This window comes from Melozone crissalis, unplaced genomic scaffold, assembly GCF_028551555.1.
Source record: "Melozone crissalis strain CALT ecotype California unplaced genomic scaffold, PUWL_Pcris_2 ptg000042l_1, whole genome shotgun sequence".
In the NCBI taxonomy this organism is placed as follows: domain Eukaryota; kingdom Metazoa; phylum Chordata; class Aves; order Passeriformes; family Passerellidae; genus Melozone; species Melozone crissalis.
Genome location: NW_026535820.1, coordinates 47,711,438 through 47,726,210, shown reverse-complemented (window position 1 = coordinate 47,726,210; position 14,773 = coordinate 47,711,438). Strand labels below are relative to the sequence as shown.

The 14,773-nt window shown below is 36.1% G+C and overlaps 1 protein-coding gene across 2 annotated transcripts in view; it reads left to right on the top strand.

The window, feature by feature from the left end:
* Positions 1-14,773, top strand: part of CDH12 (cadherin 12) — a 529,539-nt gene that overhangs the window by 371,849 nt on the left and 142,917 nt on the right. For both annotated transcript variants that reach the window (XM_054284703.1, XM_054284702.1), the window contains one exon: positions 364-779. In XM_054284703.1, the coding sequence (XP_054140678.1) occupies positions 549-779 (231 nt within the window). In that variant the 5' untranslated portion in view covers positions 364-548. The remainder of the gene's footprint in view (positions 1-363; positions 780-14,773) is intronic.

Sequence of the window (14,773 nt, the reverse complement as noted above, 5' to 3'; positions counted from 1 at the left end):
TGTTCTCCAGTATTTTGTTTGTAAATCTTTTTTGAATAAAATATATTTGAGTAAAATTTGAGTAAAGCTAAAAAAAAATGAGTAAACATCTTGGATACCACTGATGGGAAACTGATCCTAAAACAAATGCTACAGCCCTGTCTCAGACAGACACAAAGGTAATGCTAAGCAGAGGAAGAATGAGGTAATAACTAAACAATGTTCTAGAGCAGCTCAGTGCTACAATGAAAATAGCAATCTCTTTTAAACTGTGAATCTTAATATTTTTCTCTGTCTCTAGAAACTAACTAGGTGTGAGAATTTTGATGAATGCTTCAGTGTAATCCTATGTAATTTGATGTTGCATGTAAATCTCTTTTATAGGTCCCTATAGATGGAATTTATTGCGGCAAATACCTTGTCATCAGGAGGATTAATGCCTGCATTAGCATTTCTGCAATAAAATCAGAAGCTAAGTGGTGAAGGCCACAGACACCTCAAAGCTGGATTCCTGTGCTCGGCATTAAGTGCTGGAGTTTTTATTACTTGCGGTAGGGAAGCCATTGCCAATGCTCACAAGGAACTGCTTATCCCTCCTTCTCTGGGTCCTGTTCGATGGAGGTCTCCTAACACCACTGCACCCACAAGCACAAGAGATTTTGGAAGCACAGCCAAGAGAAAATGTTATCCCAGTGCCAGGGAGGAGATCATCTGCCCAGCGAGTCAAACGAGGCTGGGTGTGGAATCAGTTTTTTGTGCTGGAGGAGTACATGGGCTCTGAACCTCAGTATGTGGGAAAGGTAATTTTTTACTATTTCTTTGAAAGTTCAAATGATACAGAGAAGTAATATAATGTATTATAAATGTGTACCTGTTTCTGGTGGGACAAATCTACCGGCAGTAGTTCCCTCTGCTCATTGCTTTTGTCATCCAGCCTGTCCTGTAGTCACTATATACTTTCTGTCTTTGTATGTTTATTTCCCTATTCTTGCTTTTCATATTAAACAAATACAACAGAAACAACAATAATATAAGAAAAAACAAAATAAGAGAGTTCTGATATAAATCTGTATTTCACCACTAATTTTAATTGAAACGACTGTGATAGCATATTTGAGTTTTAGCAACATTGTACTGATATCAAGAGATAAGATATGAATTTTAAATCTTATGCCCATAATAAGCAATTATTCCTGTGGTTGATATGGTTATTCCAAGTCCATTTTCAGCTAATGAAGACACATCATTTTTGGTCTGTTGTCTCATGTCTCAGAACCATTTACTTTTATTTCTGATTTTTCAGATTGTTTTCAAGTATTTCTAATATGTTTTATTGCTTCATAATTCAAAGTCCTGCACTACAGCTTTTATACTGTGTGTAGACATGCACAATCATACCTGCAGAGAATTTTTGCAATTCCCTCTCTCATTATATGTCCACTGTTTCTGTAAGAGGGGGTAAGTAATTGACATAAAACTGTTTGATGGTTGTGAGGGTGGTGAATTTAGAGTTTTCAGATAGGAAAGCTGCAAAGGACATCTGAAGAAAATCTTAGCAGAGTGTATAATTGGATGCTGTGTATAATTTTAAGTAAAGGACTTTACTCAGTGAAAATAACAAGTCAGGAATTTCTTTCCTGAGTCCCTAAATACCACTTCCCTAGACAGCAAGGTTTCAAATTCACCTACTGTAAAAATGAGTCATCATGTTTCAGTTTTTACTTTAATACTATTGTGAACTTTTTTTTTTCAGTGTACAAGTGGAAATTTTATTTTTCCCTAAATATAAATAAATCAATAGAAAATTAATTTTTCCTCCTAATCTTCCAGAAAAATATTCTGAGGATGTGTAAATAAAACACAATATTTTTTAACACAGCAGCCAAAAATGTACTTGGATATTGCACGTGAAGACATTTGTGTTAAGCCCTAAAATGTATTGGTCAAAGCAATTTGCAAAGCAGTGTGTTTGTATCACAAAGTTAATGCAGTGAGTAAGTCTGAAGAAGGGGGGACCATATAATGGGAAAAAAAATCATATTTGTGATATCCAGTGGGTACAAGTTACACTTTCTCTAAGACATACCTTTGTTCTGGCACCTTGCTGAAGATGCCAGCAAGGACTCTCATCACATTTGGTGCTGTAGCACAGTCAATGTGACTGCTGTGCCTTTAATGTCAAAAGACAGATCTTACTGATGCATCACTATGTTTTCATTAGTCTTTATTCCTTTGTGTAAGTTTTTTTTGGTAGTCATTTAGGGTCAGTTCTAAACTGCCAAAAAAATGTAACTTTTGCACAAAATTGACTATTATCAACGTACTAATGAGTCAGCTTCTTCCTTTGTCCTGTTTTTGCTCCACTGACATTACCCTTATAAGCAACTTTAGAACAAATGGAATATTTTCATTAAGACTAACACTTATTACAGATTCATCTGGAATATTTTTACCTCTTAAGAGTTTTTGGAACTGTTACAAATTGTGCAACACTTTTCAAGTATGAGGAAAGCCAAAAAGTCAAACCCCTTTTTATATGTTAAAACATCTGCTTCTAGAGGACAGCAATTAAATCTAGGTAACAACTTTCCTCAACAATGTTTATTTTGATGTTTATCACAATTTGTTTTATCTATATTAACTATTTCCTTTATCTTAAAAAACCCAACAAACCCTGCCAGTCTTTCTATGTCATAATTGCCAAATCTCCTACAAAAAAAAAGAACACAAACAAATAAACAAAACCAAGATGGAGATGTTGGTATTTTCCCCTTATTTTCCACAAAACTCTCAATGCAGGTATAACACTGAAAGAGAGAAGTTCCTTCTAGAAATTGTGCTTTTAAATAGCAAAAGCCAAACTTCATATAAATTCAAACCATTGTCAGCATGCTAAAATATATCCAACAGTCACTAATCAGTATCTTTAGATCACATGCAATTTTTTAAAATCACATAAAATTTTTAAGATGTTAAATGCAGTTGAGTTCTGGATTGATTGCAGAACTAAATCTGCAGAATCAAATGATTCACCAAAATTACATGTTTATTCCAAAAGTATTTATTTTCAATTTAATTATTTTTATAATTTTAATGTTATATATTTTTAAGTAGTAATAAGTATATTATAAAGTGTATGATGTTTCATGTGACCTGAAATTACAAGGGTTTTATCTTCTTCTAGCCATGTTATCAGGACACCTGTGCATTGACATTTATATTACTTGTTATAGAACTACTGTACTAATAATGTCCAGTAATTTATAAATAGGATTTTAATGTATCTATTAAATCAGCTGACAGTTTCACTAAACAGTTGAGGGTGACTAGCTAATTTTGCATCCCTTTTGTAAGAGAACACAGATTTACAGAAATAATGTATTCTGTTATCAGCCAGGGCATGTAATTCCTTTCATGTCTGTTTTCAAATGACAATCTCAAGGAATGTCAGGTTGCAAATCAAAATACAGTTTACAAACTGATGGGGATTAGTTTAGCTTACAGGTGGTGATTTTGAAATAGTGGCTGAAGCTTACACATTAAAAGCATTTAACTTGTTTATTAAAGTTTGGGAATCTGCTTGTGTAATCTGGAAGAAGAATAAAAATCCATTAGATTGATAACAGAGGATAACCCTCTTTGCTCAACGTTCATTAAGCAGATCTAGTCTAAAAAGTAAAATTAATGTATGATATTACCATGCGACCCATGAAAATGGACAGGGTGCTGGGAGTAAAATAAGGCTTGCTCATTTACTCTGCAGTGCTTTACTTGTTTTCCTGGTACTGTGAAACTCCAGAAAGCCAGACAAAACCAGCACGTGTGGATGAAGACAAAAAGTTCATGATTAGTTTTTGTGCAAAATCACAGGTGTCAGTGAATGGTGACAGAAATCACCAGAGGATCAGGTCCTTGAGCATAAACAAGTTCCAGCAGAATTTACACCCACAAACAAGGCAGCAGTTTTAAATGCCCTTATGCAAGTATAGCTGAAGGGGGTGCAGCCCCACCAGCACTAAAATATGTCCATAACCTTTCTTTATTGCTGTGTTTCAACAGTGACATACAGAGGCAGCAAAATAAAATGAAAGTTCAAGAGAACAACATGGTCCAGACAGTACTAGCAAAGGTTTTGGTTGTGCTGCATAAGGCATTTTCCCTTTATATGTTTTTGCATTCCTACTGTGTAAATGCATCTTATCTTTCTTGTGTTGCACACCTGCACAATTGCTTTCAGTGAGAATTTTTTTGCCGTCTGTCCTCAAGTTTGCAGAGACAGGCATATGGTATTTGTACTGGATGCAGACTGTACTGAGTGCATAGGAAAAGATTGCACAGTCCTTTTCAGTGTAGTGGACATTTCTCTTCTATTTTCCAGTGTAGCAAAAATAGAGAAAAAAAAAACAAACAAAAAACCAAAGAAAATAAATTAAAAAATAAACAACAAAAGAACAACAAAAATAAAAACCACAAAAAACCCCAAAAGCCCCCAACCAACCAACAAAAAAGTCCAACAAAAATCCCAGAACCTCAGCTTACCAGATATTTTTCTGCCAATTAATAACCTATGTTTTACAAGTTTGTTGTTTAAACCTCTGTCAAATTAATGCATGCTCACACACAAACAACTACAGATCTTTTTTGTTAAGAAAAGGATGCTGAAAAATTTAATACTCGCGACTGTTCTATGGCAGTGCAGGGTAATGTAACAATATGGTATTTTTCATCTGACTCTGTCCTGAGAAAGCCTCATCATCTTCAAAGTTTTGCCCATATATCCAGGCAGAAAGAGTGCTGATTTGGAGGAAGCAGAGCTCTACATCTATGAGTAGAACAGCATGCTTTTTCAAAACCTTATCATTTATCTTCTGCATCTGAAATATTAGCATAGAATTTATTTATGCACTTTTTAGTGGATAATTTTTAATAGGATGGAATTAATGTTGACCACCTTCCATTAGGCTTAAATCAACAGGTACTTCTGAGTACATGTTCTCTTTTTACAGTTATTTTCCCTCCTGGGTAAGTGTCTGTATGACAGGGCAGTCTGTAAAGGAAATTATGCACTGCTTTATTTGAATCTGTTCAGACAAACACTCTGAGAAGTCAGTGGCTATCATTTTGGCATTATTCATAAGCACTGAGTTAACTTGAAAGAAAAACTAAAATTTAAGGAAAAGAAATACGTGCAGTGAATTTGAAAACTCCTGCCCTTTGAAGGAAAAGAAACCACTTAAATCTATTCATAAATTTACCCAGATTAAACTCACTTTTTAAAATTGTATTTCCACTAGATTTCTGGTAATATGATCACAATAATATTTCATTTAAAGTTGTCGAAATGTTTTTTTGTAATTTATCAGATTCCGTTCCCACAACAGAAGTAACAGTGTTAGAGATAGCTGTGTATTATTTCCATTAGACATTTGCACAGTGCCATCATCAAGGAGATGAAAATTGTTTCAGGGAATGCTGCTAGTAATGTATTAATTGACTCCCATGATGCAGGACATCAGAGTTACTCATTCTGTATGATTTTAATATGAAAGATATGCTATGTATAAGAATGAGCTTGTTCAGTACATCGAACATATACTCACCTCTGTCTGCTGACATCAAAGTGAAATCTTGTTGGGCCCTAATGCTCTTTAGATAATAATTTAAAGAGCAATCAGGCATGATCACATTAACCTGGCTTACTAAATTGGCCTATGGAGTTTATGCCGTGCACAAACTCAAGCAAAAGCACTGTCACAATTTATTACAGACAAGGAAACTGATGAGGAGAAAATAAATGGTAAAAAAGGTGTAAGAGGAATCAGAACTGGTATCAGAATTCTGTATTTCTTTTCTTGCTCTGTTGAGCTGAGACCTTTGTCTCTCCCACTTATGTCTGTCTGGTGAAAAAAGTGATGACTTTAAAAGCTTTGCATCCTGTATATTGCATAGAGTGTGTGAGACACAAAGTAATTTTGACAGTTGCACATGAAAGTGTGAGAAGGAAATGGAACCATGGAAACACAAAACCCCCACGAGCAAGCCAGACTTGCATTTAATGTTTACTCCTGGAAGCTAACCTTTTTACAAGGTGTACAAAGACATGCAGAAGAGACGAACAACTTGCAACAGAATGTTTATTATTGATCTAGTGGCTTCACTTTGTTTATTGATTTGCTTCAGTAGCTCATAGCAGGTAAATTAGGAGCGTAGTAGTAGTAAGATCTCTTGCCTGTGGTCCTTACATTGATGAAAATTATATGAGGTATTTGAAGCTAGGAAAAAAAAAAAGGAAGGACTATGTTTTCACTGATTGCGTGAGAGAGGAAACAGAGCGAGATCAGGATGAGGCAAAAGCAAAATAAAAAGGAAGGATCAACTTCTTGAGCTGTCACCCACATTTTAGAGGATGTAAAAGGTTGAGGTTATTGTTCTGAACAGCTAAGGAGGTCACAGACTGAAATACTTCAAACTCTAAAATTTAGCAGGCTGTGCTATGCAAGGATTCAGTGATCCCTGTAGAAGATTCAGAGCCTGTGGAAATGGTCCTGTTAGAGTGAATGACTGGGTCTCACAAGACCTCCCAACACAGCTGAGTGTAGTGTGCTAATGGTGCTTGCGTGTCTGAAATTTGTGTTGCCATCACAGGTGGAGAAATACAAATGAGCTTGTAGAAATTAAACTGCTAAAGAAAAATCTTACACATATTGTAGCTTTATTTGGAATGCTTCTGTATAAATGGCTTCACCTGGGCAGAAAGTTTATTTAAACAGGAAAATACGGGAAAAGATACTTTAAAAAATATTTAGAAATTCTTCAAAGGACTTGAGGAGAACGGACAAATCAAAACATTGTGTCCTCCTTTAATCCAAGAAATTTGAAGATTTTTTTTTTCTTTTTGACCTAAATATGGAGTGTGGCTGAGAATTTCTGATTCACCTGGTAGACATATTGTTGTTGATAGTCAGATCAAACATGGGCATGTATTCTGTATGTCAGCAATACAAGCTGAATTTATAATTAGTGAAACATTAGACCATCACCTAAAACTCAGCTGGGATTATGAGACTTTCTTTCTGGAAAATCATCAGAATGCCAAGTAATAAATTAAATAACATTTTCCAAACAGCAAATTGTGGGAAAGTATTAAATACCTGGAGTCATTCCTGTATCTGGCTAATTATGTGTAAACCAAAATAACAAGAAGGTTCAGAAATTGAATAAAATTTATGATTACTGTGACATGCAAGGCGTTTTTAAAAAAGGAGATAATATAATGCCTCAAATGTGCTACAAAATTATAAATTTTCAGCAGGAAAACAAGAAATTATAGAAATATTAAGGAACTGCTAAGTGACAGGAGACTAGATTAAAGCTCAGGATTTCATATCTATGAGATGGATAACTTTTTTCACAATGTGGACATTTTTAACTCCTTTACTCATTGTAGAGGGATGCAGGTTCAGCATTAAAACAGTAACTGGGAAAAAAAAATTAAACTGCAAATTTCAGAAATATAAATAATTTCTAATTCTACTTAAATAATTGTCAAAATATGAATATTTATATAATTTGGATATTTATACAGTTTTCAATGGAAAGCAGAACTATGGAGACGGACCTGGGGTCCTTGTTAATGTCAAGTTGAGCATGAGCCAGCAGTGCCCTGGCAGCCAGGAGAGCCAGCCCTGTCCTGGGGCATCAGGCACAGCATCACCAGCCTGGCAAGGGAGGGGATTGTCCTGCTCTGCTCTGAGCTGGGGCAGCCTCACCTCCAGTGCTGGGGGCAGGTTTGGGTGCCCCAAGGTGAGAAAGACATTAAACTATTAGGGAGTATCCAAAGAAAGGCTACAAGGATGGTGAAGACCTTGAGTAGAAGTACGAGGAGCAGCTGAGGACACTGGGTCTTTTCAGCCTGGGCAAGAGGAGACTGACGAGACACCCCATTGCAGTTACAACTTCCTCATGAGGGGAAGAGGAGGGGCAGGCACCGATCTCTTCTCTCTGGTGACCAGTGACAGGACCCAAGGGAATGGCCTGAGGTTGTGTCAGGAGAGCTTTAGGCTGTATATTAGGAAAAAGTTCTTCATCCAGAGGGTGGCTGGGCACTGGAACAGGCTGCCTAGGGAAATGGTCACAGCACCAGCCTGACAGAGTTCAAGGAGGATTTGGACAGTGCTCTCAGCACGTGGTGTGACCCTTGAAGCTGTTCTGTGCAGGCAAGGACTCAAAGTTCCTTATCGGTCCCTTCTAACTCAGAATATGCTGTGATTCTGTGATTAATTTTTCTCAATAAAATGCATGTTTGAAAACATAACATGAAAAATCACCATGAAAAATTGAAATTCAGAGCCAAAGTATGAGCATAAAACAGAATGCAACAAAATTAAAACCTAAATTCATTTTTTCAAACAAAATTATAAATATCCTGAAACAACACCCCCCCCAAAAACTAACCAACAAAACCCAAAGAAACCCACAAACAAGCAAGTAAACAAAAAACCAAAAATAACCCTCCATAAAACAAACTCAAAACCCCACCGCTAGAATCAGTCATTAATAAAACATGTTTCATACGAAAAAGAAAGAATAATTTCCTATCAGCTGTCCAGCACCAGCATAGAGGAGAAGCTAGCAAGTGAAAAGGTTATCTCATCTTCAGTCACTGCAGTTAACATCCTTGTGTGCAAGTCATAAACAGAAATGATTGGGATTGGCAGTCTTGTCAAGTGCTGCCATTACATAAAATAGTTTGTGATTTAGGGGCCTGAAAATGTTTTAACAGCAGATGTCCTAAAGTGAAAAACCCCCTGCTCTTCTGAAGGTGATATTTCAAACCACAATTTCTGTTATATGGCATAGAAAGCAGTGGACTTGGAGCAAATATTGGCTTTATGGCAATGACTGTTTCCCTCCCTCCTAGCAATGCTTCATGTCCCACAGGCTCTACATGACCTGTATCTCCTCTCCCTCTAGAGACAGACATTCCCTAATCCTTCTTTCTGTCTCCCTGTATCTGATATCCACTGTGGTGCAAAAGTTACAATCAACTTATTTCTTGCATACGATCTGTTATATATCCTATTAAATTCTGAGGAATTAACAGAGTTAACAACAGCTTAGAACTCCACAGCTTCTCTTCCTGATTCAAATAGACCTTGTGTACCCAAAATCTTGCTTATATTTTCTACACGAGTTAGTGAAATGAACTGTCTTTCATAAATGAGCCTAACCTTTATTACATAATAATTATTTCATAAAACAGAGTAGATTACATATTTTTCTAGCCAGGAAAAAATGCAGAAAACTCAACATGAAAAGTCAAAAAAGGTCTTAACAAATGAAAGTGGAATGGGACAAGATTAAAACTGAGGACTTAATACATAAAAATAACCAAATATTTATTAGATGCCCCGTAGTGGTTAATAATTCTGTAAGAGGAACACTATGGTATAGTTTTCTCCCTGTTGTCATTTGCTTATCATTTAGTCAATCTAAATGGAGATTATAAAATTCCAAATAATCCAAATGCCTTGTAGAGGCATTTGCACACTCTTAGAAACAGATGATACTGTTTCTAAGGGAGGAAGATGATGTAAAGCATAAAAACATGTTGTTGTAAAATTTGCCTTTTCCTTCCAGTATTTTTTTAAAAAACTCCAAAATAACTCCAAGATGATTTCCTTGATGTAGTTCACTGTGCAGTACCAGAATCATGTGTTCTATGACTGCTGTATGGCAGTGATACATGTGCCCTATAGGCTGAGAGGGTGACTAAGGAGAAAGGTGATTATATCCACACTGCTGGGTGACATGTTCCTCACTCTCCCAGCCCAGGGGCTGATCCCACAAAAAGTGAAAAAGGGAGGAGAAAAGCTGAAAGATATACTCATGAGAGAACACAATGTCCACTAACATTGCCACATACTAAAATTAAAACTACATTAGTTTTAATTTTCAATAACTGGATAAATTTAATTTTCCCCTGGAGAAGATTGTGTTTCATAAATACATAAATACAATGGCTTTTGTCTAAATAGCTGTGTGCAGTAGTTATTCTTGTATTTACAATAAGGGAAAAAGGTGTGTAAAGAACAAAGGAAACTTGCAAAAAAGTTCTTGTCTTCTAGCATCAGTTGTAATTATAAAAATTATTACTTTGTGTGCATTGTATTTATGTTAGCTGTCAGTCTCTGAGCATGTAAGTTAGAGTTGTTATTGATTCTGTTATCAATGATTGTTACTGTTATGTCATTAAAACCTTGCTACTCCTTGCTAAAAAAATAGATTTCCAGTAATAGATGGATCATTCATTCCTATTGTTGTGAAAAGTCTTAATTGACCACTGAAAAAACATTACTGTGTTTCATCCTGAACACTATGATTCAGCATCAGTAAGGATTTGGCTGGGGCCTATGTTGTTTAATGTCATCATAAATTATCTTGGAAAGTGTGAGAGTATCCAGGGAAGTGTTTGCTTTTCAAATTAAGCTACTAAAGACAAAAGCCAGATGGAAAAAAATGGGAAAAACATTATGAAACAGGACTAAAATAAGACACAGAATCTGATGTAAAGCAGTAAATACTGTGGGAGGAGGGGAATAATTCCAGTTTCATTAATAAATTGTTGTTCTCTGTGGAAATGATAATCTCTCTCAAATGGGATCTTGTTTCATAATAGCTGTATGCACATTTGTGTAGTGTGCGCTGAGTGCCAAAAAAAGCAAATGGGATGTTAGAAATTCTTAGCAGCAGCTGAAGGAAATAGATGTTGTTAATATAGCTTTGCATCTAAATTTCTGGTGAGCCTGTAGTCTCAGAGAGCATGTGTCCCAAAGAACTTGGAAAAGTACAGACAAGGACAAAAGGTTTATCAGGACTTTTGGATTGACTCATCAGTGAGGAATAACTGAGCAAGATAAGTTCACTTAGCCTGGAAAAGAAACAAAGAGAAGGAGATAGGATAGGTCTCAAAAATGTCTAGAACATAGGGGTGAGACTAAAGGGAGGAGATTCCTGCCTTCACCAATGCAGGATGTGTGGGGCACAAATGAAGCCAACAGGTTGCCCATTCAGAGCAAAGAAAAGGAAGTGATTCTTCACAAAATGAATCAATCCAAATTAGGTAGCTCCATGCCATAGGCTGCTGTGGAGATAACAGAATTTTTTCATGTTAATGATAAAAGAATGAAGAAATTAATAAAAAAATCAATTTGCCAAAGGCTAGTAACTGCAGTCACCACCAATATCCATGAACCACTGGATACTTGGCAATTATGTGGTGATCTGTGGCCCTCACCTTTGCCAGAGGCAGAGTTCTGGGTTGGAGGCCACGTGCACCCAGTGCAGCATACTGGGGCCAAGCATGCTTTGGGGTCCAAGGGTGGTAACAGATGTGCTCCTCCACCTAGAATAAAATAGCAGTAAGTGTTTGTATTAGTCATTAGTTTCCAAAAGTGACTCATTTAACTTTGTTGCATGTGGTTTGGAGAGTTTAATGGGCAGGGAATTTCATCAAGTAAGAAATCAGTTCTATACAGAAAAAATAAATTTTATTAAATAGCATTTCTCCTAGTGAAAATTATAAACATTTGTCTTTATCTGCAAAATGCAAACATCTGCAGTACTTCATGTAGCAATTTACTGATTTTTTTTGTTGATTTGGATGTATTACTAATAATGTTAGGTTCAAAAAACATAAAACAGTAGTGCAGGTCACTATTACAAACGTAATGCCAAGAAAAATGTCTGGTTAGCAAGAGGCTTGGGATGTTGTTGCAAATCCTCGTCTCTTTCAGTATCTCATACTGCCAGCCATTCCACCCAAACTGCTTCTTTAGTTTTCTAGTCCATGTCACTGGCAGAGGATTGTCCTTAAAACATCCTTAAAAAAAGCTGAGCCTCTTCAGACCCCTTACAAATCTCCCTGAGGATTTATTCCATCTGAAGCTGAGCTAAGCACAAAACACATTTGCTATGCTGAGGATGTAGCCCACACACTCAGTTGGTGATTTGGTTTCCTCTCTGAGTCTGAGAGGGAACTAGCTCAGCCTATGCTCAGGCCAACTTGGGAATGTGAGGGGACTCAATCAGATGCAGTGAAACCTCCCTGGCATGCTCATCATCCGCATGCAGCATGAATGTGACAACCCTTGAACCACAGGGGTACCCACCCTCAAACTCAAACATGCTTGCAAAAGACAGACAGATACAAAGCACAAATATTCCTGTATGTCTTCTTGCTGGGATATTTTTACCCTCTTATGCAAATCTTATGGTATTCTTACAAAAGACAGTAGGTGATTTAAATTATACTTTACAATCTGCTTCATGAAAATAAAATGACCTCTTTAAAGGGATGAGAGTTGTGATCATGTCTTGTTATTCTGACTGCCTGATAAGCTGAAAATCAAGAAGTAAATGAAAGGATTTTTTTATTACACCTTCTTCATTACTTCTGTGGAAGAATTCCTTGTTCATCTTGCAAGCTTAAAAACCTTCAGAGTTCTGTCTGTGTTTGCATATAGTCTTCATATACAAAATTCCACATAGACTGAGGGAAAGCAAGTGTTTTATGTGCTGGTTGAATAAGAATTTAGGTCTGTCAGGAAGGTGTACACCAGCCTTTTGGGTTTTATTTAATTTTTGGGTCTTCAAAAACCCTTTTTTGGTTTTCAGTTCAAGTTGTCCTTTAAATAAGATTAAGGTGAGACAAGATGAGAGCATTTTCTGTTCCAATGTCCTAGAGGATAATGTAAATAAATGAGTTTTAATTAGCAAATCCTTTTCTATGTCACTGTGGCAGTAGGTAAATTGTAGTCCCTGATGATTATTCTATACCATTCAGCAGAGGTTGTTCTATTTAATTTTTTTCTCATAGCACTGGTTTTCAGGAGTGATGTCTGAGTAAGATGTTGATCACAGCTGATTCTGAATTTTTTATGTTTTCTTGTACCTTGGTGTCAGTGTAAAATTACTACTTTGAAGAGAGTACAGTTTTATAGTGTTTCATAATGCAGCATCCAAAGGTATTTTCTTGAGTGTGTCGTGTTGTAGATTTGGATAGTCAACAAGAGGTATTGTGTCAAAACCCATCAGCCTATAAATATGTATGTGTTATTGCTGATGTGAATTAAGGATTATAATGAAAGAGTGAGATAGAACAATTTAATTGGTGTGACAATGTTGTTTTTTTTTTTACTGTGAGAATTGAAGCATAAACTTCAAGAAGAAAGCTAAGGAAAAAAGCCTCCTTGACATTATTAGTGCAGTATATATTTTCTAGAAACTAAAAGTACTTCAGCACTGTCATATAAGCCAGTTAATAGCTCTTGCTTGTCAAATCCAGCTGTATCAGCCCAACAGCAGGTAACTGCTTCTAGTTTAATTGATGCCAGTATTAGAGTCCAAGAAAATAATCAATGAGTGTTTGCAGAATCAGGAGATTCCTACACAAGCCAAATGAATTCTGGCAGACAGCATTTGTGCAGATTAGGAATCATTATATAAAACTTCAGAATCTGACCAGTACAACTGAATTTTTTTTTCAGTTGCTGTAGTATTTTTAAAAAGTAAAATATTTTCTTATTTTGAGTAATCTATATGCTAATAAACTAATTTGATATTATCAGGAAGTTAAAAGGCAATAACAAGTGTATGATTCGTATTAGAAACAAGAACTTGAGCTGTTTTTTTTTTTTTTTATAGCGAAATACAGAGTCAAAAATAAGTCATTCTTTCATTTGGATGCAAACAAGATTGGGTTTGGTTCTTTTTATGTACTATTTTATTTACTCTATTCACCATTTTGACATGTTTATTGCACTGTCATATCTGAAAGCTATTGTAAGGCCAGGCTCTGAAGTGCATTTGATCATTCCTTTTTCAGCAAGCTGTCTCCTGCCAGGTGAGTCTGGTAGCAAATATAGCATAACTTTATTACCCAGGGTAGTAAAACTAGATATGCTAAAAACTAAAAAATAAATTAATGTCTGACCTATCATTTTGTTTTGGAGCAACACATTTTAGAAAGAAATTTTAATTGATCCTACAAAAAAAAAATTGCCCTGTCCTCTTTGCTGTTTAACCTGTCTTTAAAATAGAGTGATTGAAAGACATGCTTTTATGGGCCTCATCACTTAGGCATCTGAACATTTCAGTCACTATCCTTGCAGTGGCTCTGTGAGGCAAGAAAGTAGCAGCTCTCTTCCCTTAGCAGGGAGTCGAAGCACAGCAAGACTGAATTATCTGCTTGAATAATTTACAAATGAAATTGATACCTTAAAAACTAGAAAGTCGATCCTTCTGTTTTTTTCTAATTTTTGTTAAATGTGGGGCTTTTTATATAAATAATGGTTTATAGTTTGATATTGTCTGCATTGATAAGTAGGCTGTTGTGTCTATGTTGAAGGACACAGCTACAGGGAGCTGGGCAGATCTGCCTACCTGGAAATTAAATAAAGGATTACTGATTAAATTTTCCTACATCCAGCACTGCAGTGCTCTTTAGATTAAATAGTTAGCTTCCAAGTCCATTCCCAGTCTTGACATTAATAATGTCAAATTTGTAACGGCAAGGTAGAAAGTGAGGTAAAGTAAGCTCAGGGGGAAGAGGGAAGGGGATTAAAGGTCAGTGCTGTTAAGTCCTCACGAGCCCACAGTATTCATGGATCATCAGAATAGGTGACAAAATTATGAAAATAACTGGCAAAATAGGCAACCGAGAGTCTTGTGTTCATAACAGTCTGTCTGCCCTGTGCTTTATGGGTATTCACTTGTGTTCCTTGCAATAGATTGT